We start from the raw sequence: 26,866 nt of genomic DNA on the forward strand, positions 1-26,866 counted from the left end.
AGTTGCAAGTCTATGTGTGACATTTCATTGTTTGCAGCAGCTAATGTGACATTTTCAGGCCTCATGTAATTGTTATGCAGACGTAGCAGGGATTTTCCCTGAAGCACGATCAAGGACCCTTTGCAGGAAGCTTATCCTAAATATATTAGGAATTGTACCTACCAATACAAATTTACTACATTCGGACCTCTCATTATATCATGACTCCACTCTCAGCAATAATTACCCAATTCCCACTTGTCACTAGCCTTACCTTCCCAATAAAATCATGTGCTTGGTCCCTTTCCCCCGCCGACCACGAGACACTGTTTTGGTATCACTAAGTGGCTTCTTAAACACGAGGAAGGGATTTTATTTTGGAAACCTAAGAAAACTAAAATTGCCAATGCTGCTGTACATTCCGGTTATGGGAGCTACTAATATGAAAACAAAACCTAATTGATGGAAACAATGAATGAAAAGGCTTCCATGCTCCATATGCGTACACAAAATCCTTCATTAAACCTTACAAATTGGCTGAATCTATTTATGTAACATCTAGGCAATCTGCTTTGTTGCCTTTACTTTAAAAAGAAAATACATGAAGCACTTGTAAATATTTCAGTAAAGCTGGTCGCGTTTTCATATTTTAGGTTTGTGCTTTTTATTGGTATCTATTTGTCAATTATCTTTAAAATATATCTATTGCATATGGCTTTTTAAGTTCGGCCTGACCAGTTATTCGAAACTAGACCTCTGGGGTCCCATCTGGATCCTTTAATGGAAACATTAGGAAATCACTTGCAATGACTAGTATTTAATGCCCTGGCAGGTATGTTGTTCCTCTTATCAGTACATACTTTAAACAGTTATTTGGTAATTTATTTGTTGATTAATTAAAACCATTACAAAAAGAGAAAAATACAAATCATACACCAACTAATTTAACATATATGGGTACAGTGCATAAATAAAATTGTCGACTATTCATTAACATTTTCCAGTTGGGGATTATAGCGCAGCCAATATTTCCACAGGTTTGGTAGCAGTCTGCAAGTTCCAAATAAAGTGCAATGTGCTCATATAGCAGAAGCTAAAATGCAATGTGCTAGCAGCAAATGTTCAATAACAGTTAACGGTAGAAAGAAAAAAAACAAAAGAATAATTTACAAAATATCTATAACTGTCGTATTGCAAAATCAATGCTAAAGTGACTTATGCTATCAACAGAAAAGTGAACAGTGCATTAAGTGCAATAGGCTAGCAGCAAATATTCAATGGCAGTAGGCGACAGAGCAAAAGAACAATATCACAAATGTCTAAAACTAAAACCAGCTAAAATACAGTAGTATGTCAGAATCAATACTAAAGTGGTTTGTGCTATCAACAAAAACGTGAAAGGTGCATTGAGTTTTTCACTGACCAAGCTAAAGTGCCTTGTGCTGACAGCAAGGAATTATTATTTAATTTTTAAAACCATCTATAATGTATGGCAACTTTCGGGGATAAAGTGCACGAACTCCAATCAATCATAAGATAATAGACATAAACGGAACATTGCTATAAAAGTTCACTAAAAACATGCAAATATTACACAATTTCAAATGAATTAAAGTGCCATAAAAATAGTCCAACTCCCTAAACAGTAACGTCATTATTTCGCAGCCGTAACAAATTTAACATTTTCTTAGGGTGTCAGCCTTACATAATTTCTTTTCCACTCTAAAAATGAATTGGACAAATTGATGTATAATATCAACGTTGACACCACTTAAGCAAAATATTAATGCTGATCTACAAGTTCTAACTCCCATTTCTTTAAAAATAGGTTTTAAAATAGTTTTCCGTTCCTGAAACGGTTTTGGGCATAGTGTTACCATGTGCAGCAAAGTTTCATCATGCTGCCCGCAGAGCCTACAAATATTTGATGCCCATTTATACTCCCATTTAGGGATTCCATCTTTGGTTGGATATATTCCAAACCTTAACATACATTTCTTTTTAATTAAGGGTTTTTGATGAAAGAGTAAATAAGGTTGGACAACAGTTTTCTCAAAAGAATTGGCAATAGACCAAAAATGTTTTTTTTTTTCTGAGCTCATCTTTATCCAAAACTTTTGTCAATCGAGCAATGGTTGAATTAATTTTTTATAAACCATTTTACTCCTCATTTCATCTTCCAATTTAGGGCATTCGAAATTTAGGAGACACTCAGCTAAATAATCCTGCCAGCTTCTGGAATATTCACCTTTCGAAATCTCGTGCCAGCACATATTTGCCAGCGTGCCCTCATCGGCTCTGGATGGTGCCAATAATGTTTTTTAAAATATAGCTTGACGAACCAAAAGCTGATTACTTAAACCATATTCCAATCTTAAATTGGCAGTTAATTTAAGAAGAAAACTATTTAAAATGAGTTCTACAGCAGTCCTAATGACCCCTGACTGATAACTTAAGTAAACAAAGACCAAAAGGGCATGTTAAAATGAATACTGATTATTTCATCTAAAGTTCTGCTTACAAATCATTTGCAGGTATTTGCAGAATCTCAAAATGTGAACCAAACCTGGCATTTTTAGGTCTCGCCTAGCGTTGCAGCGCATGTGCTGCACGCTCTGGGAGGCTTCTTGTAATCAAGCCAATTTCAGATGTGGAGTCTAGGCTCCGCCTCCTTCTTTCCATTGGCCCGAGTCATAGTGCATGATCAACCCTGGCTTCCATTGTCAGTGAAGCTTTTTAGTCCCTCCTTGTTACCGCCCTGTCTCCTTTTGGCCCCACCCACCTGTACTGGATCTTTTGCTTGCGGCAGTATACTGAGTCTTTTAATTAATGGATAAGCACTTTTTTTTACCGTTCGTGTAATGTCTGTTTACCATTGTGGTCGCTTCAATACTTATAATGGCTGACATTTTTTTGGTGGGGGGGGGGGAGCGTTTGTTTCAGTAATTTGTTACCAATGGGCTTCATATTACTAGATTGTATAGCGCTGCTGAAGATCGCCTCACGCCCCCTCCACTCTCAACCTTCTCAGAATGAAAATGCTAGAAACATTACCTTCTTTCAGGGTGGCAGACTGCTGGTGCAGTTACCCGGTCGTCGCAGGCAGAGAGTGGCGCATCCGCTCCATGGGCAGTCTCCCGGCATAGCACCCAACATCCGGGAGGGCACGGGCACGACAACAGAGCCTGGCCGCAGCTGCGGAGCCGCGGCCCCTCTACCGGCTCAGAGCCTTTACTCCCTTTTCCAGCAGCGCATGTGCAGACAAAAACAGACTTTAAATGAAAGGAGGCTGGCAGTGGGGGATGGGAGGCGGGGAGACTGAAGGAAGGCATAAAGCGGCAGCCTCTGGGTTTGCGTCGCGTGGGAGCAGGCAGGTACCCCTGGAACACAGCAAGGTTGGTGCAGACCTGCCTGCCCACAAAGAGGGTTGGGAACTTTTCCCACAATGTTGGCACCACTTTCTGCAGAACATAGGGCCGTGGAGGAGTAAACCATAAATACAGGAGGTAAAGAAGATACATTTAGCAAAAATAAATCCTTTAGCATTTTAATTTTCTCGAAGGACCATAGTTGGAAGGCGTAGTTGTGGCATCTTCTGCTGAGAAGGTCAGAAACCCCAGCCAAGAGTAAATCTGGTGCCCAGACTGACACACCCTAGTCACCCATGAGTCAACAGAAGTAAAAACCAGCTAGGGCAGTTGTGTTTCCATCAGGGCTTGGTCATTGTTCACACTTCTTAAACAAGGATGACCCTACCGGTGCAAGGAAGGTTTTCTATAATTTGCAGTGAAATATAGGACTCCTAAAGTAAAGGGTACGGATGATGCACGGTGCTTCCACATCCAATAGGTTCCTCATTAAGATGCTCTTCAGAGACTGTGCCACAGGGGCCGCCTCCGTCATGCACATGTTTGATCTTTGGTAGAGACAGATAGTCAGGGATACTGGAATTATGAGATTGTGAGGCTGCAGCATTTTTTGCATAATTATGGATTTGCCACCTTTGTCACATAATCCAGCAGCTGCAAAATCTGCAGGTTCTAACAACCAAAACATGTATTTTGCTCAAACAGTTCAAAAGTTACTAAAAACGCAGCAACACTTGTTGCTGCAGAAGTGGAAGGCTCTTCTTTGCAAAGGTTGACTAGTCACTTTTTATTATTTCTATATTTGGGCATTAAACTGGTACTAACGGTGTACAACTAATGCCCAGATTGTGCTAACAAGCGTAAAAATGACAAAATAATTAATACTATCACCAAATGTGGCACGTATGCCGTATAATTTGCCTTTTCTTTCCGAATAATTCAGTCAACCCTGCTGCATAATTTAGCCCTTCGCTGACGCATATTTCCAGTGGCCCTGCATGTAGTCCAAGAAACATGTTGAGGTCATGTTGTGTGAAGCCGCGGGTCCAATTGCCTCCAGCTGCCTCCATCACTACTATTTCCGGGGGGAGGTCATCCCTCTGGAGCCGCGGACCACATTTGATGATTTTCATTGTCCCCCTTTGACCCCTCCTGACCCTCCAGTGCAACGGTAGTGGGGTCGCAAAGACCACTGCACCCAGGGTGACGAGTGGATGACAACAAGAGGCAGGCTGATGTTATGTTATGTTAAGGGGGGTTTTATATAGCGCTCAGCTACTCGGAGCGAGTGTCCCGGTACTAGGAGGACTAGACTGAAAGAGCGAAGAGCTGTGGATTACTGTAGGAACAACCAGGTCTTAATCTCCCTCCTAAAGGAGAGCATGTCGTTCAGCTGTCTGATTTTCACCGGCAGCTTGTTCCATAGTTGAGGAGCCAAGAGTCTGTAAGAGCGCCCGCCAATACGTGCTCGCATGATTTTAGGAACAGAGACGAGGGCCAAGGACGCATAACGCAGGGACCGAGCAGGGTAATGGAAGTGTACCCTCTTTCTCAAATAGGAAGCCCCTAATCCATGTAGAGATTTGAAGGCAGTAGTAAGAGTCTTGAAGAGGATGCGTTTGCGCACCGGGAGCCAGTGAAAAGATCTCAGCAACGCGGAAGTGCTTGATCTGCGGCTAAGGCCGTAGATTGCCCTAGCAGCCGAATTTTGGACTGACTGAAGGTGTGTGATAAGGTACTCCAGCAGACTGAGGAACAATATGTTGGCATAATCCAACCGGGATCCTATCAGTGCTTGCACAATAGTCCTCCTGTGGGAGAAGGAAAACAGAGGAAGAAATTTCTTTAGACATTTTAGAAGACCGTAGCACTGACCAGCAACTTAAAGGATGTGCGATTTGAAATTAAGGTTACGATCAATTTTCACCCCTAGATTTTTTGCCGACTCAGTGGCGGACGAGGGGGGGGAACATGTCTGCGGGTCACCAAGATTTCCAGTTGTCATCAGGAGGACATCCAAAAAAAATCACCTCGGACTTGTCCGAGTTGCACCTAAGCTGATTCAGTTGGAACCAGGCGAAGACTGCTGCAAGGCAGCCTTTGATATTATCGCCACTGAAGTTAGTCTTTGTCGCAGGTGAAGAAAAGCAGCTGTGTATCATCAGCATAGGATACAATATGGGCGCCATGGGCCTCGGCAAGGGTTGCCAACGGGGACCAATATTAAAGAGAGTCTGACTGAGGACGGATCCCTGTGGGACTCCCACCTCCAGGGGAGCGTTGGGGGCTGAAAACGGGGGGCCCAGATCGATTGCTGGCGGCCTGATAGAAATGACGCAAACCATTAGAGTACTGTCCCTCTTAAACCTATCTACTGAACTCTAGCGAGAAGACGGCTGTGTGGGACGGTATCAAATGCCTCCGAGAGGTCAAGTAAAACCAACATGGCCTTCCCACCGTTGTCGAGTACCTCTTTGATGGATTCGGTTACCTCCAGCAGGGCCGTCTCAGTGCTCCGATTTGAGCGAAACCCGGATTGGCTGTTGTAGAGGATGTTCCCGGTCTCAAGGAAAGCAGATACCGTTCCGTGTACATGTTTTTCCACAACTTTGTATAAGGCAGGCAAGAGGGAAATAGGTCTGTAGTTGGCGTGAATGCAAGGGTCCAAACTGGGTTTCTTGAATAGTGACAATATATGTGCTTGTTTCCATATGCTGGGGACCACTCCAGAGAGGCGTTCAAGACCGAATTAATAATGGGATTAATAATATGGCCCATATTAGCTAGGAATTTTGCAGGGCAGGGATCTGAGGGTGAGCCCGATTTTAACCTTCAGCAGTAGATTCAAGGAGACAGGAAGGGACATAGTGGGAAATTTCGAAAGGAAGGGTTGGCTATCCAGGGAAGTGGGAGAAACAGAAATGGGCGCAGATTCCCTGATTGCTTCTGACAGCCCAAATGACACCTGGATAGTTTTGATTTTGTCCGAGGATAAATTGGCCAGTTGGTTAGTCCAGGTTTCTGAGGGAGAAAATGTAGGTGTTGAGGTCTTGGGCGAAGTGAACTCCCTAACCATGCTAAAAATTTCCTTATTGGAATTCGAGGCTAACTCAATTTTCTGAGCAAAATATTTTTTTTTTGCACTAAGAATATCCTTGTGATATGCTTCAACTTCTCCTTATATGTGCATTTATACAATGGACTGTAGTGTTTGGTCCATTCTCTTTCTGCTTTCTTGTATAATCTTCTGCTTTCATGAAGCGCAGAAGTAAACCACGGCGTAGAGACGCGGGACCTCATATAGGAGCGCGAAGAGAGGGGGCAAGATCGTCCAATCGAAGAGTGAGCCATGACTAGAAGAGGATAAGGTCCTCGTCCAGGTTCCCTGTAAGTGATCACGGATGTAAGGTGAGTGCGTCAGCTAACATTTCCGGAGTAACGATATGATATGAGCGGGTGATATTGGATTGGGAGCAAGGGGCATGAGGGGGGAAATTCGCTGAGTTCAAAATATTGAATTTAAGCAAAAAGTGATCGGTCCAGATCAGAGGAATCGGGGAAAAAATGTTAATGTGTTTGGTCGAAAAAATTTAATCAATAATATGACCTTTATTGTGCGTGGCAGAGTCGAGAAAAGGAGTGAGGGCAAGTGGATGCGTAGCGTCCCTCAATTTTACAGTGTCTGCATCTTCCGCTGTATCCATATGAACATTAAAATCACCAAGAAGCAAACAGTGTTTATATTTTATGGCAAGTGGAGAAATAACGCTCTGAAGGTCTTCGAAGAAAGCACCACCAGGGCCCGGCGGTCTATAAACCAGAAGACCAGCACAGGAGTGATGGGGAGAAAAGGAAAGAAGGAAACAGAGTGTTTCCGCACCAGCGACCTCGTCTGTAGGAATGATAGAACAGGAATAGTGCACATCCACAACAATCGCTATTCCTCCTCCCCTGCCCACAGCCCGGTCCATACTAAATATATGATAGTTTTGGGGGAAAGGCGGCAGATGTATCCGGGCCAGAGAGATCACCGAGCCAGGTCTCTGTCAGAAACAAACAGGCGGGCTTTAGCTCTGAAATCAGATCAAAAAGGTCGAGAGCATGTTTGCTCACCGAACGTGTATTAAGTAGCAGGCAGGGAAAATCGGTATACTTGGGAGTGCTTAACGTTATAGCCCTGGATGGCTCTGAAGTGGAAGGGATCCTAGAGTGGGAACTGGGAGGTTCAGCCGAAGGTAACCAGCCGCAGCAAGAGCAGGCAGCAATAGTGATGTAGTTATCAAGAAGATCAGGGATAAGAGGGCAGCGGCAACTATCAACCCCTATCCAGAGATCTCATAAAACCTATATCATTACTGATCACCTGCAAAGTAGAGCCGCTAGCGTCTCCAGAACCGGGAGCCTCCGGGACGCTGACTGGCGCAGACTGGCTTCCCTCTGGCCCGCCCGCGCTGCGCGCTTGCAAGGCCGAATTTAAACAGGCAAGCAGGCGCGGTGAAGCTCAATGAAGCACTAGCCCACCTTCAAGAATAACACCCTCTGGAAGGCAACGATCCTCCGCACCCAAGATGGCAGAAACTCGGGGAGAAGAACTGTCTCGCTCAAATGACGAGTGTAAATGCAAGATTTTATAATGCAGGTAAGCGGAGTGAGGAGTGCAAAGCCTAGTGTAGATACGCAGAAAACAGAACACACAGTAACAAAATACAATTTAAAATTTAAGAGACAGGAGTCGCGGCGAAAATTAAAATGAGTCAGAAATAATTCAAAGCAGCGAGTGGATAAAAATGCAAATGTTGACGCAGGCTCTCGCACACAGTCTATGGTGGTCAAGCATAGTGTAAGTTGAGAGGGAGCAAGGTGAAGCTCCAAAAAGCTCCTTCAATACCAACAGCCACCAACTGAATCCAGCCTCATTAGTAGTGCCGTGGAGGCATTCACCTTTACATCACAGCTACAACCAGGGAGGGTTGCTGTTAAAGCTGTTCCAGCAACCTAGCTGCTGCTATTGAACATTGCCTATCCACAGCTAACACTCAGCAGCACCGGCAACGTTCTATAAGCGGCAACAGAAGGGTTAAGTGGGCGGTTGCCAGGGACTAGGGGGTAGCTGCAAGGGCTGCCGCCTAGAAAGCGGAGGCTGAGTGCGCGCCTAGGCTGGGAGGCAGAAGTGGCCCAGGAGGGCAGGGTAAGGCTTGCCGCCTTGAGCTCAACAGCGTCTTTACCACCCTAGCCCATCTGCAGCCAGGCACACCCTCCCAATCAGTACACGATAACCCCTCCCGCACCAAAAGCAGGAGACGCCACAAATACAAACTGTCAAAGCAGGCGAAGACTACACTCGGCAGCACAATGAGGTCAGGCAGGACAAGGAAAAACCCGGCACAACCTATAAAGCAGAATAACAAGTCTAAACAAAACATCAAAGGAACAGCGATCCTCCAGGGCGGCCCACCGAATTTAATCAAAAATCAAGGAGTCACACTTATCTCCTACTCATTCAATCTTCGGGTCAATGAACCCAACTGGTAAATTAACTTTTCTAAAGGTCCCAACTGCAGCTAACTACTCCACGCCGGAAAAGGTAAAAGGCCTCTTAAAACCACTGACACCATACAAATTAACCTCCACTCAGAAGGAGGACAAAAATGATAATTCGTCACATAGGACGACAGCTAAACTCACAAGTGTTGCCCCATATATCACTGTGAAAAAAGAAGCAATTCCAGCGAGTGAGCGTATAGTGCAAGAGGAAAAAAATCACATTGTTGTAGTAACAGTACACATACCATCCAAGCACAAATACACACAAAAACAGAAGTACACGCCAAGGAGGAAGCCTCATCAGAGCAAGATACCCAACTGCCACCCCGGGGATAGCGAACGCAGGCCATTCCGAAATAATTTCAACATCATTTAGTCAGTGCAGCTCAAATCAGCTGGGGAAAAAGCATCCTTATTTGCAACCAGGACTTAATGCGTGGGACAGGCGCAAGACCCTCCAATAGTTCAAACGCCACTTGCAAGGCAGAAAAAAACAAAAATCAATCCACACCGAGACAAAGGCGAGGCAAATCAATAAAAACGAAGGCACCTGCAACACAGACCAATTTTGTGACTCCTGAATACAGTCCCAATCAATACTGAACAATAAGGAGATATTGCAGGCAATAAGTACAACATGAAAATTCCCAAGACCAACAAGTAATACATCAACGCCTCAACTAGGAGAACCAACTACAATCGAGGATACATCAGGTTCCCCAGCACAGGCAACAGCTAGTGCAGAAAATCAAACCAACAATAACATTGAACATTCAAATAATAACAAACCTAGCAACCAAAATACAAAATTAAAGGGAGATATAAAGGCCCACTTGACAAAATCAACCTATGTCCGTTCAAAACAAGGAAAGGTACAGTCAGATAAAAACCCAACAGAGGGTCGCCAAAGGAAAAATTAGACGCTGATATCAATAGATAAACAACAAACAATAATGGACATATCAAGCTCAGCAGAACAGCTAACACATGATACCTCAGAACTCACCGGCAAAGCACATGATAAAAATAAATCCAACATCCAACAGAGGCCCCTCACGGATAGCACAGCAGACAAAAACAACACTCGCCATCCACCTAGTAACGCCATAGAGTGGAACCACCTGGTACATAACAATATCACTGAATATCTAACGGAGCTGAAGCAGTAGTCAGATAACAACTTGGAAGCTCTTTCAAAACTACGTGTTTCCCCAGTGAAAACACTGCAAACCTCAATAGGCATCCTTAATATGCAGTCAGAGAAACTCGACATACAGATCAATTTAATGAACGTAATCGCGGAATACATCTTGGGCATAGACACTAAGCTTGACATCATGATGGGCCCATTACCAGTCCTCAACAAACATGCAAATGGTACGCGGGTACAAGTTCCAAATTGTACTTGCAGTCCCATTCTGGAAAAACGAAGGGACCTCCCAACCATACTAACAAGTATTCTTCATGAATGTAAACTGTCAAATCGTCCCACCAAAAATAACCAAGTAAATGGCAGAGCCAGAAAACGGATAATGTAGTTCTCAAAACATTGCTTTACACAGTACTGAACAGAATACCCTGTCGCCAACAGGAAAGAAGTCAAAAACTGGGGAATCAAGTGATGATTTATTCTTTGCAGATTCTCCATTTTCACATCCAGCTACTAGTATCTAATCCTCACGAACCCAAGCGATTCAACAACCATCCTAACAGACGAACCAAACAAATAATCCCCTTCCTGCTACAACAAAAATACAAAAAAAGAGCAAGGAAAGTGAAAAATTGTTTGCACATGAATAAAACATCAAAAATGGAGGAATCGAAGAACTATCCAATCTTTAATTTTTATAACGGTATACAGCGGCTATTAGTAACATCAGGGTCACATACAAAACACAAGGAGGAAGAGGAGGCAAGCTTCCCAGACCAGTCGGGTCAATTGAATCATCATACCAATCGCAAAGGGCATCACCAGCACCCAACAGCCCACTCAACAAAATGGAGTTTTGAGAGCGGTGACCTTCTTCAACCAGAAAAAACAAAGAGGAACCCAAACCTAGTGTGAGCAGGTTGGGATGCCCAGGGGATACTGCAAACAAAACAAAAAAATCTCGAGAGACCAACAAGCCTCCATCAGAGAACGATCCAACACCCACAAGAAAATGGCCTTCCTTCAACCAGAAACAACAAAGAAGACTCCAAACCTGCCTTGAGCAGATTGGGATGCTCAGGGGACATGGCAAATAAAACCAAAACACCTAATCGCCCAGAAAGCCTGCAGCAGAAATCGACCCCATGCACACAAGAAAATGGACGCCCCCACAGGAACCTACGTTACATCTTAGAAGTCCACAACAGGGACTACATAAGAGATAGGCAAGTTATCTCGAGACAAGTTATCTCTAGGACAGAGCAGCAATCAGGAAGTACCAAGGGAGACCAGCTACTGATCAATATAAAAAAACGCAAAGTGAGGACGGGAACCGGAATGAACAAGAAGAACTGGGAAAAAACCAAAGCCCCCAGCAGGCGTCCACGACCCATCCGCAAAAAAAAAAGCTGAATTCAAACTCAAATAACCGGATTCTCTTAACATCCCACTACTCCTCACAAGGCCCGCAAGTTTATTTAAACGGAGGAAACATCATGCGCCTCATGGCAGCTACCCCAACATTACAACATGACCATAGAATTCGTCAACCCCGGAAAAATCACAGGAAAGGAAAATACCTTTGCAACTTGGAAGACGGAAGACATAGTAATAGATATCCTAAAAGAAACCAAAAGATTTTAAGAATGGGGAATATCTCTTTCCATTCCAGCGCTAAAACGCTATCCGTCACTTCTCCTATCGCTAGGTTCACCCCCAAACAACAACCCAACTGTAAGCACAGTCTCCACGGTTCTGCAAGGAGCAAAAGGTACAGACGGTGTAAATTAACAACAACAGATTCAGCAAAAGACAGCACACCAAATATCACACACGCTCGTTCTGTAAGGAGAATGACGTGCTAGCACCAGAGCCCCCCTCAATCAAAATCTTGTTTTGGAACATAGCAGGAGCGAATGGAACCCCACAGGAAAAAGGGGTTTCTGAGAACTGGGAAAGTTACGAAATAATCGCGCTCCAAGAAACATGGTTAACAGCGCCAATAGAGGTCCCAGACAAGGTCTTTCACCATGTAAACGCAATATGAACGAGGCAATATGAAAGACCGAAAGGTGGCATCGCCGTCTATATTTCAACCGCTCTAAAAATATCGTCAATTCAGTTATCAAAAACCACATCCCCCATGCAAATAATAAAAAATGGAGCTGGGCTCATGTTCAGGGGTAAGCACCATTATCTTAATTAACATCTACGCACACCCAAAACAAAAGATCCACAAAGATCTATTTAAACAACTCATTGCCACTATTGCGGAATTCTGCTTCGAACAGCAAACCTGGGAAATTATTCTTACCAGAGATTTCAATTCAAATTTGTTGTCCACCCAAGATGGGGGAGATCTCATCACTGCAGCAAACGCAATTTGGGCAATAGTAACACAATCCTATTCCTACCAAAAACGTAAGGACAAAGTAGGACAGCAACTCGTAATGGACCTCGAACATCTAGGGAGGCACACATTAAATGGGAGAACAAAACAGGACAGACCAGCTACATGCAGGTACAATGGCCCTCGCTCGAGCTCCATTTTAGATTACACAATAGTAACCCTCCCGCTCTTAAGGCAAATAAAAAAATTAATTTCAAATGTTCCAGCGATCACTCGGCCCAGCACATTGAACTTAATACGACCCATCACAGACACACAGAAGCCCCAGTAGTGATGGGGTCAACATAGACAATAAATCTGAAACGGCTGCCTGGACAAGTACCACATTGCTGCAAATAGCTTCAAAGGCCAATAATCTAATGGTGACCCTTGAGTCACAAAAAAAACATGTTGATTGAAACATGGACTGCCTTCTGGTAAGTCTTCCACTAGCACCCACTAAACAGTCAAATAAAAAGTGAACAAAGCACAACAGTCTTCTTAGTCAAACTGCACGAATTACAAGAAAACAACTGAGAAAGGCACTCAGGCCCGATCACCATCAAAGTCCACCCTCAACAGCATTGGAGCATGTACATCAATTAAAGAAAAAACAAAAATCTGGATCGACAAAAAAATTCAACACTAACTTTTTGGACAAAGCTACTACACAACGCAAAGATACCAGATGCAGAGCCTTCTGGGACCAAGTGAATTCCATGAACAGAACCTCAAAACTCCTAAATAAGACCTGCGTCACCGAGCCTGCTTAGGTACAACACTTAATCTCCACATTTTCAGTAAAAAACGCGGGCCTGTCAAACTTAATTGTAATTTCCACAAAGGAAGAGCGAAAAGTAGAAGTACCATTAAACAAGCCCAGTATTGGGAGGGACAAGTTCTCCGCAACCATCAAAGTAACCGGAAACGGCACTCTGCAGACAGAGGGCACACCACTGTCGCACACCCCTTACTCTTAAGTTGAAATTGTACAAATTATAAGAAAGTCGGCTCGATGGGGCACCGGGCCCGAACGGCGTACCACAAGCAATTTACAAACAAGATCCCAACTACTGGGCAAGTAAGATGCACTGTCTGTTCCAGCTAATTGGCACATCTATTTGCATCCTGGAGAGCTGGAGAGGTGCAATAATTGATCCAATATACAAGGGAGGAGAGCGCACAGACCTCTCGTTAATAGATGCAGCGGCCAAATACTATGCATCCATAATCCTAGCAGTCCTAATAAGTTGGTCCGACGAGAACCAAAAAAATCCCACTCAACCAGTTGGGCTTTCGATAGGGCACCAGTACAATCACAAATGTACTAGCAATAGGGCTAATTGCTGACAAAAGTCGACAACAGCCTCAAGCCCTTTATATATGCTTCGTGGATTTTAAGGCACCATTTGACCATGTCAGCAGACGTACATTGTGGGCTAAACTGAACCAGCACAGTCTACCAGATTCAATCCTGAATCCAATAATGAATCTTTATACTGACACCTGGATGCAGGTCAAAATCGCTGATGGCCAGAGGCTCACCAGGAAGCTCAATACCAACGAGGGTCTAAAGCAAGGATGTGTCCTGACCCCACATCTGTTTAACCTATTCATGGCTGATTTAACAGCAAGGCTAGACTGGGTTAACTCTCATCCACCACGCCTGGGCAAGGTGCCATTAACACACTTGTCTTACAGGGACGATGTTGCTCTCCAAAGCCACACGAGAATTGGTTTGCAAAGATCAATTCACAAGTTAGCCGAATTCGCTAAAACAAAGTTGATGGAAATAAATACAATAAAAACAAAAGTCATGATTATGAATCGTAGATCACCAAACCAAATTACCTTTACAATTACAAACGCCAGGTTAGAAGTGGTTAACAGCTACAAATACCTCTGGATATATTTGGATCAAAGGTTTTCGTTTTCTACGCAGTACGAGAACATTAAAAAAAAAGGGTAACTCTACATTTTGCATTATGTAGTTTATCTAAAACGTAGAAAGGCCCACTGTTCACCCCATTATTGGCAGTCATCAAGGAAAAACTACTTCCAACCAGTTTTTACCATCCTTAACATTCGGATCGAAGTTGTATAGGGGAAAATACGCAAATTTCTTGAATACACAACAATCGGAGCTGTTTAAACACATCTTTTAGATCCCGAGGTTCGTATCCCAATCGCAGGTTCGCTTGGAGTTTGGCCTATTAAATCAGCATCAAGTTAGACAAGCGGCCGTATTAAAAACAGTTTTGAAATTAAGGGCAGCACAAGAGGACACGCTCATGGGTCTTTGTTGGATTGAGATGAACAACTAGACAAAGGCGAAAAACGCCTGGAAAACAGTATTGGAGGATGCACTGTTAAACCTTAAAATGGGAAAGGCATGGAACATCAACCAAACTTTTGCGGCTTTCAAAAAAACACCCAATGGGGCTGCAAAGCAAAGATCATGGATAATAGATAAAGCCGCATTAGCGAAGAAAAAACATGGTTGGATGGTGCTGGCCTCGAATGAGAAAATGGAGCCGCAACCTTACTTAGTCAATCATATAACCCCAGCCACCCAAAAAACACTACTAAGATTACGGCTGGGATCCTTCATTTTAAAAGATCAGACACCTGCATGGAAACAAACTTGACCGACTTCTGCCTGTAGACTATGTGGCCAAATGGAAGAATCACTGATGCACATATTGTGCATTTGTCCGTCTTTGATGAACTTGAGACGCAATTACCTATTCCACATATTTCGTCTATTTCAAATCAGATCATGCCGCCCGCCCGTCATGTTAGCACTGAACAGCTACCAACTGCAGATAGCTTGCAGGGCCGCCAGATTTTGTCAAAAGGCATTGCAGTTAATCCTGAACACTGAGAAAAAGGAGAGATAAAGGCACAAAACCGAAGTGTGAAGTGCAATGAACAGAGACATTGTAATTTTATTTATAATAATATTACTCACACAGACATCACAGAAACCTTTCTTTTTAACTATGTCAGTTATCACATTTTATCCTTTAACCATGTGTTTTTATGCAACAAAATTGTAAAGGTTTTAATTAACTACAAACAATAAATAAATTTGAAATTTGATACTTCCAACCATCGCTTATAGATGCGTCGCCCATTATGGAAACAACGCAGCAATTGTGGACAACATCCAAACGCGAGTACCTAAAAGAGTTTTTTGTCTGCCAAGTGACTCCTCTCCATCCCAGGTTCGTTTAGAGTTTGGCCTACAGCAACAACAACTGTATAGAAGGTACGAGGCAATCAAAATATGGTACAACATTTGGCTCAATCGGGGTCTTGAAATCAACCATGCGCTTTGGGATGCCCTGCAAAATGACCCGAAGTCACACTACGCTAAGTATTTAGGCGCCTCATTGCAAATAACCAGGAAGGTAGGCCTCTGGCATCGGAAATTACCTTCAACGTCATTCCATCTAATTATGAAAAAAGCGGCAAAAAGGCACTCGCTAACAGATGACAAAGCAACATTAAGTGGCGAGCTCACTCATGGATGGTATTACATTCCTTCACCAAGCCCGAGCCAGCGGCATACCTGGGCCTTGCCTTTTCCCCTCATTTAAAAACCAAGTTCTTAGAACTTCGTATGGGGAAGTTGCCTTCCAATGCCGACCTGCCCAGCTGGAAGTACCAGGGCTCAAAAGCATGCAGCTTATGAGGGTCATCAATACAGAATTTCACACATCTAATAGGCATCTGCCCAACCTTAGGGCCCTACCGCTGTCAACTGTTGAGGAGACAGTTCAATGAAAGAGGCATCTGCAGCTGCAGATCCTCAATACTAAAAAGTCTGGACTCAAAGGACCCGCAACAAATCTGCCAATTGACAAGATTTTTAATCTGCTATGAGAAATTAATGATACAGTGATACAGGCCACAATATTGTTTAATGGACACTCCCTGCTTTTTAACAGTTATAATGTTGTAAATAGAAATAATGAATCACATATTGAACAAAGACGGCGGTGTATCATCTGTCTATACTACCTTCTTTCTCTCTCTTTATGTCAAAGAAAGTGGGGTATTTTACCACATAGACAAAATGTATTTTATGTATTGGAACATTGTGATGATTTTAACGATCTATACAATAAAGGCATTTTTTCACTTTTCACTTCATGTTATGTGAAGCCATGTCTTCATAATAACTACATTAAAAGACCAGATTTGAATATGGTTCTTGATCCTGCAGTGGAAAGAACTGGTATATTTGTATGCAGTAGCCCCTGCACTGGCCTCCAGGACACTTTATTGCCATCGACTGGGAAGACATTCAGATATCCTGAAATGTCTGTAGCTTGAAGTGTATCCCAATATCTGGGAGCCAGCAAGGCGAGGACACAGCAGAGTGCAGAGTACATGCGGCAGCCTCTGCCCTACCACTTAGTTCACAGTTTTTAGCAGCCAGGGATTTCTTGATGAGTGGGTCTTCCTGTCAGAACAAGCACTGGCGTTGCCAATAGGTTTCGCATTTGGAAAGTTGGAGCTATTGGTTTTGTAAATGACATTTTATATTTATATATTGTTATTGACAATGCCAATAACGATATATAAATATAAAATGTCATTTACAAAACCAATAGCTCCAACTTTCCAAATGCGAAACCTATTGGCAACGCCAGTGCTTGTTATCTTTTCTTTTCATTTGTTGTCGGCAGCAGCTGATCTATGTCCACAACAAACCCGGCCGGCTGGTCAGGCAGATCCACGTCAGGCTGATCCACTGCTGTTCATGGAGGCTGCAGGAGATGTCAAGTAGACTGCCTTGCTGGAAGTGAGCTCAGGCTCCCTCGGGCAGCAACAGCTGGACACTGTGTTCATGAGAAGAAGGGAGACTGGTGAGCCCAGGTTGCTGGGGGCGTCGGAAGCACACTGTTAGCAGGGGTGATAAGATGCTTAGTTGGCAGCAGAGGCTTCGCCAGGTGTGAGGATGCTGTCCTGCAGAGCGGCTGTGGGGGGTTCCTGGTAGCTGTACTGGTGGGCGGGCTGAAGGCGCCCCTTGGTCTGTCGGAAGAGTTTAGGTCGTAGGTAAAGGCTTTAATGATGCTCTGCCGGAGACCACAGACAAAGTTGTGCAAGAGAGCTGTACGGGTCAGCACGGACTGTAGGGGGTGTTTGAATTCTCTACTGGTTAGCACAGGCTGCACAAACTGCGGGGCTACCACCGAGGCTGATGAACGCCGGCTGAAAGGGTGAAGCACAGTAAACTCTGTGTGCATCACGTACTGTAGTGTTTGTAAGAGTGTTGATATGCTAGCAAATGGCCGGAGGGAAGCCGGATGGGGGCGGGAGAGCCTGGTGGGGGGGGCGGGAATGCGAGCGAGGGGAGGAGAAGTGTGGCAGGCGGATTAGGGAGGTGCGCGGAGGGAAGCCGGATGGGGGCGGGAGAGCCTGGTGGGGGCGGGGGCGGGAAAGCGAGCGAGGGGAGGAGAAGTGTGGCAGGCGGATTAGGGAGATGCGCGTGCTTGTGTGGTCACGTGACCCGCTTTTGTGGTCACGTGACTCACATGCACTGTGAAAAAACCACAGTGGTTTGACGAGTCGATGGAGGACTTGAATTCTCGCCTATTACATTCGCAAGCGAATGATAATAGGCGAAACCTAAAAACTTCTAAATAATTCAACTCCCCATATGTCTGCCTCTGCAGTCCAAAAACACCCCTCCCACTCTAATTTGCTTCCTTACCAGAATTCAACACATACAACGCATGTTACTTCACAGTAAAAGGTCACAAGAACCCATCGCAACACATGACTGCTGAAAAGGCTGCATCTAGGAGATAAACAATGTAACGAGTGATGATGCAGCGTACTTGGGATGTTGCACTACAAAGCAAGTGCTTTGTGGGAGGTGGAATGATACACCAAGCATCCAATAGTGGCAGGTGAGAGGGATACACTCCTCTGGGAGGAGAGAAGTCAAAGCTCAGTGTATATGTTATAAAGAATTGGGAACAACAGGTTCATAAGACAGAAACACACTCATGCCAGACCAAACAAGCATTTGCAATGCAATGGGTCTCGTATTTACACGTAAATTGTAAATGACAATGCGTTTTATTTGTTTCAAAATCCAAAACCTAAAAAAAGGCATTGTCATTTACAATGCTAATAGCTCAAACTTGCGTAAATGCGAGACCTAGTGCATTGCAAATACTTGTTTTCTAAAACAAGCAGTGCTCTGTGGAGGGTGCTTTGTCTCAGAGGCCCCCGCCCACTCCCAAAAGGTGCCAGGCAGGGTCTGACTGGAAAGAAAAATACATTCTGGGCCAGCGCTGTTAGCTCAGAGCAGGCTGCACACTGCAGCTGCTTTAGAGAGACACGGTGCACAGACATGCTGAGAGGGACCCACTTCATGCAGACCAGACTGGAGTGGGTCCCCTCCCCCGCATCGCAGAGTGTGCAGGGGTGTCTGTGACGCCCCTTATTGGTAGATTACTTCTTGGGATTTGAACGTTTTTTGGGGAGTAGGTTTTGTCAACAGTGGTTTACGCACTCTTAAGTTGCTCTATCCCCATTTATGTACTATGCTCCATTGAGGGCCCCCTGCCCCCCAACAAGACACTACCATACCACTGATAATGGAGTACTTCCCCCAGCCAAATCTCTTCATTGTGAAATAATTGACCTTTTGTGTCCTCTGTTATGTAGTACAAGTTGCATAGAGTTCTATAGTAGATTCTAAAACATAGGTTGCCCACAAGTACAATCCATAAATAAACCAACGTACTGTGAGGTGTGTTTTGTGCCGCTATAGATGAAAAGTGAGAACTAGCGTGTATACACAGTTAAATAGTAGGAAGAGTGTCCCCAAATGGGTTCTGTTGGTGGCTGCCAGTGGACAAACACACTGTCACTAACAAGCAGACCGCTACACACACACAGACTACAAGAATGTCGTGTCAGTGGTTTTTGACATTCCTACCATATCTGATTTAAGATGAAAGAAAGGCAGATACATTGCAGCTTTAATGTTGGGAGTAATAGTAGAGCTGGGAGCTCAGAGTTCCTGTTCATATCTGTTCTTTTATTCTAAATGGTACTCTATTGCTTGCTTCTTGGCCCTACCAAAAGTGTCCATTAGCAGTGACTGGTAAATGCTGATAGGTCTCAAGCGCATAGTCTTTGTATGTAATGCAGCATGTTTCTTTGGGGCTCAAGCTTTCCAATAAAGCATCTTTCTACAATCTTAATTGTAAATGTTGTTTATATTCATTTTTCACATCTTTCTTTTAGTGTGTTCAAAGTGACTTGTCTATTCTCATCTGGCTTTAAGCTATGGTAAGGGTGGTTAGAGCTCTAGAGTTTACATATCTCTATTCCATTTCTCTTAACTCAGCCAGTGGGGATGCTTCTGTCAAAAACTGCTAGAATTGCTACAGATGAGGAAGTGAGGAGGTCTTTGGTAACCAAGCAATTCTGAGAACTCTTTTCAGGAATGTCTTTATCAGCTGATGTGATTATTGCATTATCTTTATTGAGTATTGGTGGAAGTTATTTTTCAAATATTCTGAGGTGCCACCACCTTACGTTGTTTCGTTGGCTTCCTCTTATATATTGTATGCATGTGCTTCATCTCTTTGCACAGAGCAATCCAAAGGCAGCAAAGGATGTGGCAACCTGCCCATACAATGCTCGGCACCGGGTCCCTAAACAGGAGCTGCAGCTGCACATTTCAAACTGCTTGGACAAATGCCTAACTGAGAACTTCCAAGGTAGGTGGCACCATGCAGTGCTTGTAAACACTAGCTCCTGCAGTGTCCTTAGAATGTTCTATTGCAAGACTTTGACATTTCTTTTAAAGGAAAATGCAAAATCAATTTCTCTTATCAAGACTTCAAAATATTGTGATTCTGTCTTTTGGTTTTATATATTCAAAATATTGGTAACTAAAATACATATCGGAAAAGTTTATTGGCAAGAGTCTTTTGCTTCGTCTAGCCAAATAACATGTAAGCTGGGAAACCTAGAACCATGTTCACCTTACTTTAATTTAATGCTGGGGAAATGTCACCTAGCCTGTTGCCTCAAATAGAACTAAACTCTGATTTTGGCCGAGATATTAAACTGGGTTAGCTGGCCAACTCCTGGCATCATGTATCATTCTCTCTAGAAGTAGCTAGCACTTGCGTAAACTTTATCTCTAGGGCATCTTGGTCACATATTTATATATGGCTAGCTTCAGCTTTTTCTCCTGACTGGTAAACCACAAAAGGAGAAATAAAACGACCATTAGCAATGCCAATAGGTCTTGCCTTTGAGAACTATTGGGTCTGCCAATGCCTTTTATTTATGCTGTACAGCATGGACATAAGAAAGAACAAGCCATGGTATTAGCATTAGGTTTCGCCTATGTGATTAATAATAAGCTGTTTTTTAGGTCTCGACCTGCCAAGGCCCTTGCGCATTGCAGCTCGAGACATATAGAGGTGCATCATGAAAGCTTACCAAGAGGGCTTTGGCAGGCGGATTACGCACAGTGCATGTACTCCATGCACGCGCTTGCCATTTGCTCCCCGAGCCTCGGCATGTGCCTCGCATCATCGCATCAGACCCGCCACAGCAGTTACCGCTCACACCCCATATGCTCGTTCCCTCCCCGACTTCAAAGGAACGCTGCTCCCCCGCCACGCAATGCAGAGAGCTTGTTTTTTAATTGCTGATCTCCTTTCACGGCCGCGCTACTGCAGTGTGGCCAATGTGAGTACAGAGATGTTATCCCTTTCCTTTGCCAAGACTTTCTGAGATTGCTGTTCCCTTCAATGCTTCTCAGCTATTTGTAAGGCTTCTCGCACGGCCCCCGCGCATTCCAGGGGGCCAGCTGTAGATATTTCTGGGGAGCAGTTTCAAAATGATTTGTTCTGTTTATTTAGTTGCATTTTGATATAGTGCGAACTCGACCCCATGTGATCAGAGCGCTTTACATGAGTACCAGTTGCCTTACAAATATACACATTCATTTTCATATTTTGAGGCACAGGGAGAGATTTCCCCAGAATCACAGGATGCTTGAGACACCCGCCAGACTCGATCCTAGTTCCCCTGCTTCAAGGTTGGCCGCTCTTGCCATTAAACCACATCAGTCTGGTATACGTACAACATAAAACCTGAGGATTTAAGCAAACGTGCCCATCGGAATTTGCTGTATTTGCGCAACATGTTATCAGAATAACATACAACTAGTAATGCTTCTTGGAGCTACTGTGGAGGCAAGATAACAGAACAAGCACGGGCCAGCTTAAAATAAGAACTTGATATATGTAAACAATTTGAGTTTACCCCCAACAGAAGCAGAAATGGTTTCAGCATTATGGCCATGTCAGCGCCGAGACTCACACGTATAGTTCTGAAATATGTATTGACTTTACTGCAGCGTGGCCAATGCGAGTACAGAGATGTTATCCCTTTCTGTCAAGACTTTCTGAGATTGCTGTTCCCTTCAATGTGCTTTTCAGCTATTTGCAAGGTTTCTCGCGCTGCCCCCCAACCCCGCATCCCAGGGGGCCAGCTGTAGATATTTCTGGGGAGCAGTTTCAAAATGATTTGTTCTGTTTATTTAGTTGCATTTTGATACAGCGCAAACTCTACCCCATGTTATCAGAACGCTTTACATGAGTGCCTTGCAAAGATACACATTCATTTTTATATTTTGAGGCACACGGAGAGATTTCCCCAGAATCACAGGATGCTTGAGCCGCCCACCAGACTCGATCCTAGTTCACCCGCTTCAAGGTCAGCCGCTCTAGCCGTTAAGCCACATCAGTCTTGTATACGTACAACATAAAACCGGAGGACTTAAGTAAACGTGCCCATCGGAACATACTGTGTTTGCACAACATTATTTTATCAGAATAACATGCAACTGGTAATGCTTCATGGAGCTACTGCCAAGGCAACATAACAGAACAAGCGCGGGCCGGCTTAAATTAAGAACTCTATTTATCAAAACAATTTGAGTTTACCCCCAACACAAGCAGAAATAGTTTGTTGTAAGTGGCATGCGTCTGATTTCAGCCGCACCCCAGTACTTCAAAGGTCGGGGAAAAAACAGGTTGTTAAGTGGGCTTCCCGGTGTTATCTCTCCCTTTTTGACCCCCTGCATCTCTGCTCTGAGGGGAGCAGGGAGCCGCGTTTTAGTCTATCCTCTGCCCTGAGGCCAACGTTCTTAAGGCTCTCGTCCAGAGCACTTACACTTACTTAATGCATTTTAAAATTCCTCTTACCAATTTTATATAGTTGTGCTCTTCTTTCACTTACACAAAAAAACGCCACTATGTGGCAGACTAAAGCCGGTGTTGCAAATTAAGTGTTGGTGCCGAGACCTGGCTCATATTAAGAACTTGACTTATGTAATAAATTGGAGTTCACGCACAAAACAAGCTTAATTGTTTAGCTGCAAGTCGCGCTAGCGTGGTTTTTTTTTCTTTCTTTCATGGGGTTGAAGAAAGTAGTCCACTTATGTCACAGAATCTAGCTCTTCATATCTCGAAAATCTGCTTACAATGCTTACGACTGTTACATTGCCCGACATTGATCAACGGTAGCTTTGCCAACTTTTTATTAAGCCATCACGTGCACTCTGGTGCTTAATTTGAAACGGTGAATAACGGAAAGCGCTGATGTATAAAAGCATTTCTAATGCTGCAGCTGCATATTTCCTTTGTGTTTTCTACCAAACAAATGTATGCCCACACAGAGCCACTTGTTATTTTAAAGACGTGTATACTACCTCCTGTGGACCAAACTTGTAGACTACCTCCCGTGGACGAAACTTTCACATTGGATTTTGGTGGTCGGACGGGTTTTCGTTCCATACCGGAAGGTCATTGTCTGACTCGTGCATTTAATCTGTTGACTAAAATATTATACGCAAACCAGCCCAGCTGAAGATAGGCTCCACACCGTTCATCGCAGTTCAGTTCTAGATTCTGTGATTCGCTCCTGCGAAAATTCTCTACAACTGACCTTTGAAGGCCGGTACCGCATTGAAAACTGTATTTGAAACTGGTCCCCATTGTGACGTGTATTTACATACCTCCTTAACATTACAGAGGTGGATGGTTTTAGCATGGTTGGATTGGTAAGGCAGCCACCCCATTCTGACAATGAGCTGCTATCTGAGTAGCAGCTGTGGACCGCGTTTTAGGTCTCGGCCTGCCAATGCGCTTCCGTGTTGCTGGCAAGATTATAATAAGGGCAAAAGAACAGTCTACCAACGACGGATTAGCCACAGTTCATGTGACCTATGCGCTTAAACAAACCAGCCACGTCACAAACCACCATTTGTCTGTGCCTCACATCACACTTCAAAGGCTGCCGCTCCCCGCCCCACCCTTGCGTGCACATCGCACTCTCCTACTTGCCCTCCCACCTCCCACGGCTGCTCTTCCCATTCACGCGCTCTGCAGGTCACCATTTGCCAGCATGCGAAGACTTCAAAAACTTCAAGCTGTGGCAATAATCCGCCTCCTCTGCTTACCGTAACCCCTCCCCTTTCCCCCTCCCTCCTGGTCAGCCTCGCTGTCCTAAGCGCCTCGCTTAGGCACATACATACACCACTCGCGTGCTCCCCCGATCACTTTCACGTCCGTCCGTCTCCCTAGATATCACCCGATTACATGCAAAACAGAAAAGTATAGTTCAGCTGTTGATCTCCCAACTCAAGGCCATGTGTGCGACATCAAAGAGTTTAAATACCTATATTCCAAGAGGAGTGCTTGGTCTTGAAGACCCGCGTTAAGAAAATGACTCTAAAAGGATTGTCTTTGCAGTTGTGATTTACCCCCCAAGCAATCAGAGACCTTTGTTGAGAACCCCTAAAAGGCTATGTTGTCGGAGATTCATGTTTCTACTTAGTCTCACAACTTGTCTCCACCAGCACTGACTGCAATTGCACCTAGACGCTTCCTCTCATATGGTGCCATTTCCACTTCTCGCTCTGTTGGTTCCCTCAGCATGTTTCAATAAGCCCAGTATGCCTGTCACACTCTACTCTCCATGTTACTGAATACACCAACCCAAATTTGGTTGGTGTATTCAGTAACACGCTGCAGGCCACACACTGCTGCAGGCCACACAGTGCTGCAGGCCACACAACACCACCACATCACTCTGGGACACCGCCATATCACTCTGGGACACCGCCGCATCACTCTGGGACACCGCCGCATCACTCTGGGACACCGCCGCATCACTCTGGGACACCGCCGCATCACTCTGGGACACCGCCGCATCACTCTGGGACACCGCCGCATCACTCTGGGACACCGCCGCATCACTCTGGGACACCGCCGCATCACTCTGGGACACCGCCGCATCACTCTGGGACACCGCCGCATCACTCTGGGACACCGCCGCATCACTCTGGGACACCGCCGCATCACTCTGGGACACCACCGCATCACTCTGGGACACCACCGCATCACTCTGGGACACCACCGCATCACTCGGCACCACAACAGCACTGTCCTTGCTTGCTACCAACGAGCATTGCCATAGCCAATAGGACTTGCATTAAGAAAGTGTAAGCTATTGGCTTTGTGAATAACAATGCTATTAATTATTTATATTTTCAAAGCCAACACATATTTAAAAAAATTGTCATTTACAACACAAATAGCTCACACTTTCCTAATGCGAGACCTATTGCATTGCAAATGCTTGTTGTTTTAAGCTGTAGCTTGCTGCGTAGTTGTACAATATAATTTACAGAAATTCTGTTAGTGTTGTGACTTGTTTATGTGCAAAAGGCAATATATTGTGCTGTTACAAGTGGTATAGTATGGGTAAGTAATAGCCGCTTTTTGAAAAATGAAATGAAAGGGGAAATAAAGAGTTGATTTATGTAATAATTTTCAAGTTTATTTTATTTGTTTGATTAATTAAAATCTTACAAGAGAGCAGCTAAATGTAATAGCAATATTATCTGTTTAGAGGAGTTCTGGCAAATGTTGGGCCCTGTGCCACTTCACGTGCTACACCATTCAAATCCTGACCCCATTGCCTGTAGGGTAAATTAACTTGTGACTGCCTGTTTAATAGTATAATATAGCAAGATTAGGTGTTCAGTGGAGTGCCTTGAGCTTTTGGTCCTGGTGCTATTGCACCTACTGCACCATTCAAATCATGGCCCTATTGCCTGCTAGATGAATGCACTTGTGACTGTCTTGTTTAGTAGTAAAATGTAGTAGTAATCTTGGTTTAGTGGGGTCCCTAGAGCTTTTGGCCCCAGTGCCACTGCACCTGCTGCACCATTCAAATCAAGTCACTCATAACTGCAAGGTAACTGCACTTCAGACTGCCAGTTTAGTTGTAAAATATAGCAATAATCTGTGTTTAATGAGTTGCGTGGAGCTTTTTGTCCCGGTGTCGCAGCACCTGCTGCTCTATTGAAATCATGACCCTAGCGCTTGCTAGATAACTGAACTTGACTGCCTATTTAGTTGTACAATATAGCAATATTAGGTGTTTAGAGGAGTTCTGATAACTTTTGGCCCTAGTGCCACTTCACCTGCTGCAGAGTTTAAATTAAGCCTCTTTAACTGCAAAGTAACTGCAATTGTGACTACCTGTATAGTAGTAAAATATAATGATATTAAGTGTTTAGGGGAATCCTTACTACCTTTGTGCCCGGTGCTGCTGTTCCTGCTGCACCATTGAATTCATGACCCTGTTGTATGCAAGGTAACTACACTTGTGACTGCCTGTTTAGTTTTGAATATTGTAGCAATAATCTGCATTTAGTGGGGTTCCTAGAGCTTTTGCCCCTGGTGCCACTGCACCATTCTAATTCAGTCTCTTTTAACTGCAAGGTAACTGCAATTGTCACTGCCTGTTTAGTAGTCAAATATAGCAATAGAATGTGTTTAGAGGAGTTTTTACAACTTTTGGACCCAGTGCCAATGCACCTGCTGTACTACTCAAATCAAGACCCTGTGGTCTACAAGATAACTGCACTTTTGGCTGTCTGTTTAGTAGTGAAATATAGCATAGCTCTTGTATATTAATTTTAACGTGCAATGTTTATTACAACATTTAGAATTTAATCATAATGACCAGATAGATTAAGTTGAAAGGATCAATTAAACAATGCCTACAAAATGCTGAGAAATGTACTGAGGCATGAATAGGAAATGCCACAAATGTTCTAAGGCTGAAGCATCTGCTTTACACAACTAAGTAATAAAAAGCATGCATTCCAGCATACTGTTAGAAACTGTCTGCCTTTTCTGTGGGAAGTGATCTTATCTTGACAGTGAATGGGTCTTAAACAGTTTTAACAGCTTTTGTAGAAGTATCGTACATGCGTGCAGCCAGGGGAAGTTAGCCAAAACAAAGTTCTACACAAAAGCGAATTAACACAGTAATTCGGTGATGGGAACTGATAACAGCCCCTTT

At 44.0% G+C, this 26,866-nt stretch overlaps 1 protein-coding gene across 2 annotated transcripts in view; it reads left to right on the forward strand.

Annotated features, from left to right (window-relative positions):
• The window catches only part of LOC147748974 (uncharacterized), a 737,146-nt gene that overhangs the window by 121,042 nt on the left and 589,238 nt on the right, over positions 1-26,866 (forward strand). Inside the window, exon 3 of one of the 2 annotated variants that reach the window (XM_086964737.1) lies at positions 20,058-20,184. The exons of the other annotated variant lie outside the window; for it this stretch is intronic. Within the exon in view, the coding sequence (XP_086820863.1) occupies positions 20,058-20,184 (127 nt within the window). The remainder of the gene's footprint in view (positions 1-20,057; positions 20,185-26,866) is intronic. 2 annotated transcript variants of the gene reach the window in all.

The sequence above is a fragment of the Lissotriton vulgaris genome, chromosome 1_1, assembly GCF_964263255.1.
Source record: "Lissotriton vulgaris chromosome 1_1, aLisVul1.2, whole genome shotgun sequence".
NCBI classification, from domain to species: Eukaryota; Metazoa; Chordata; class Amphibia; order Caudata; family Salamandridae; genus Lissotriton; species Lissotriton vulgaris.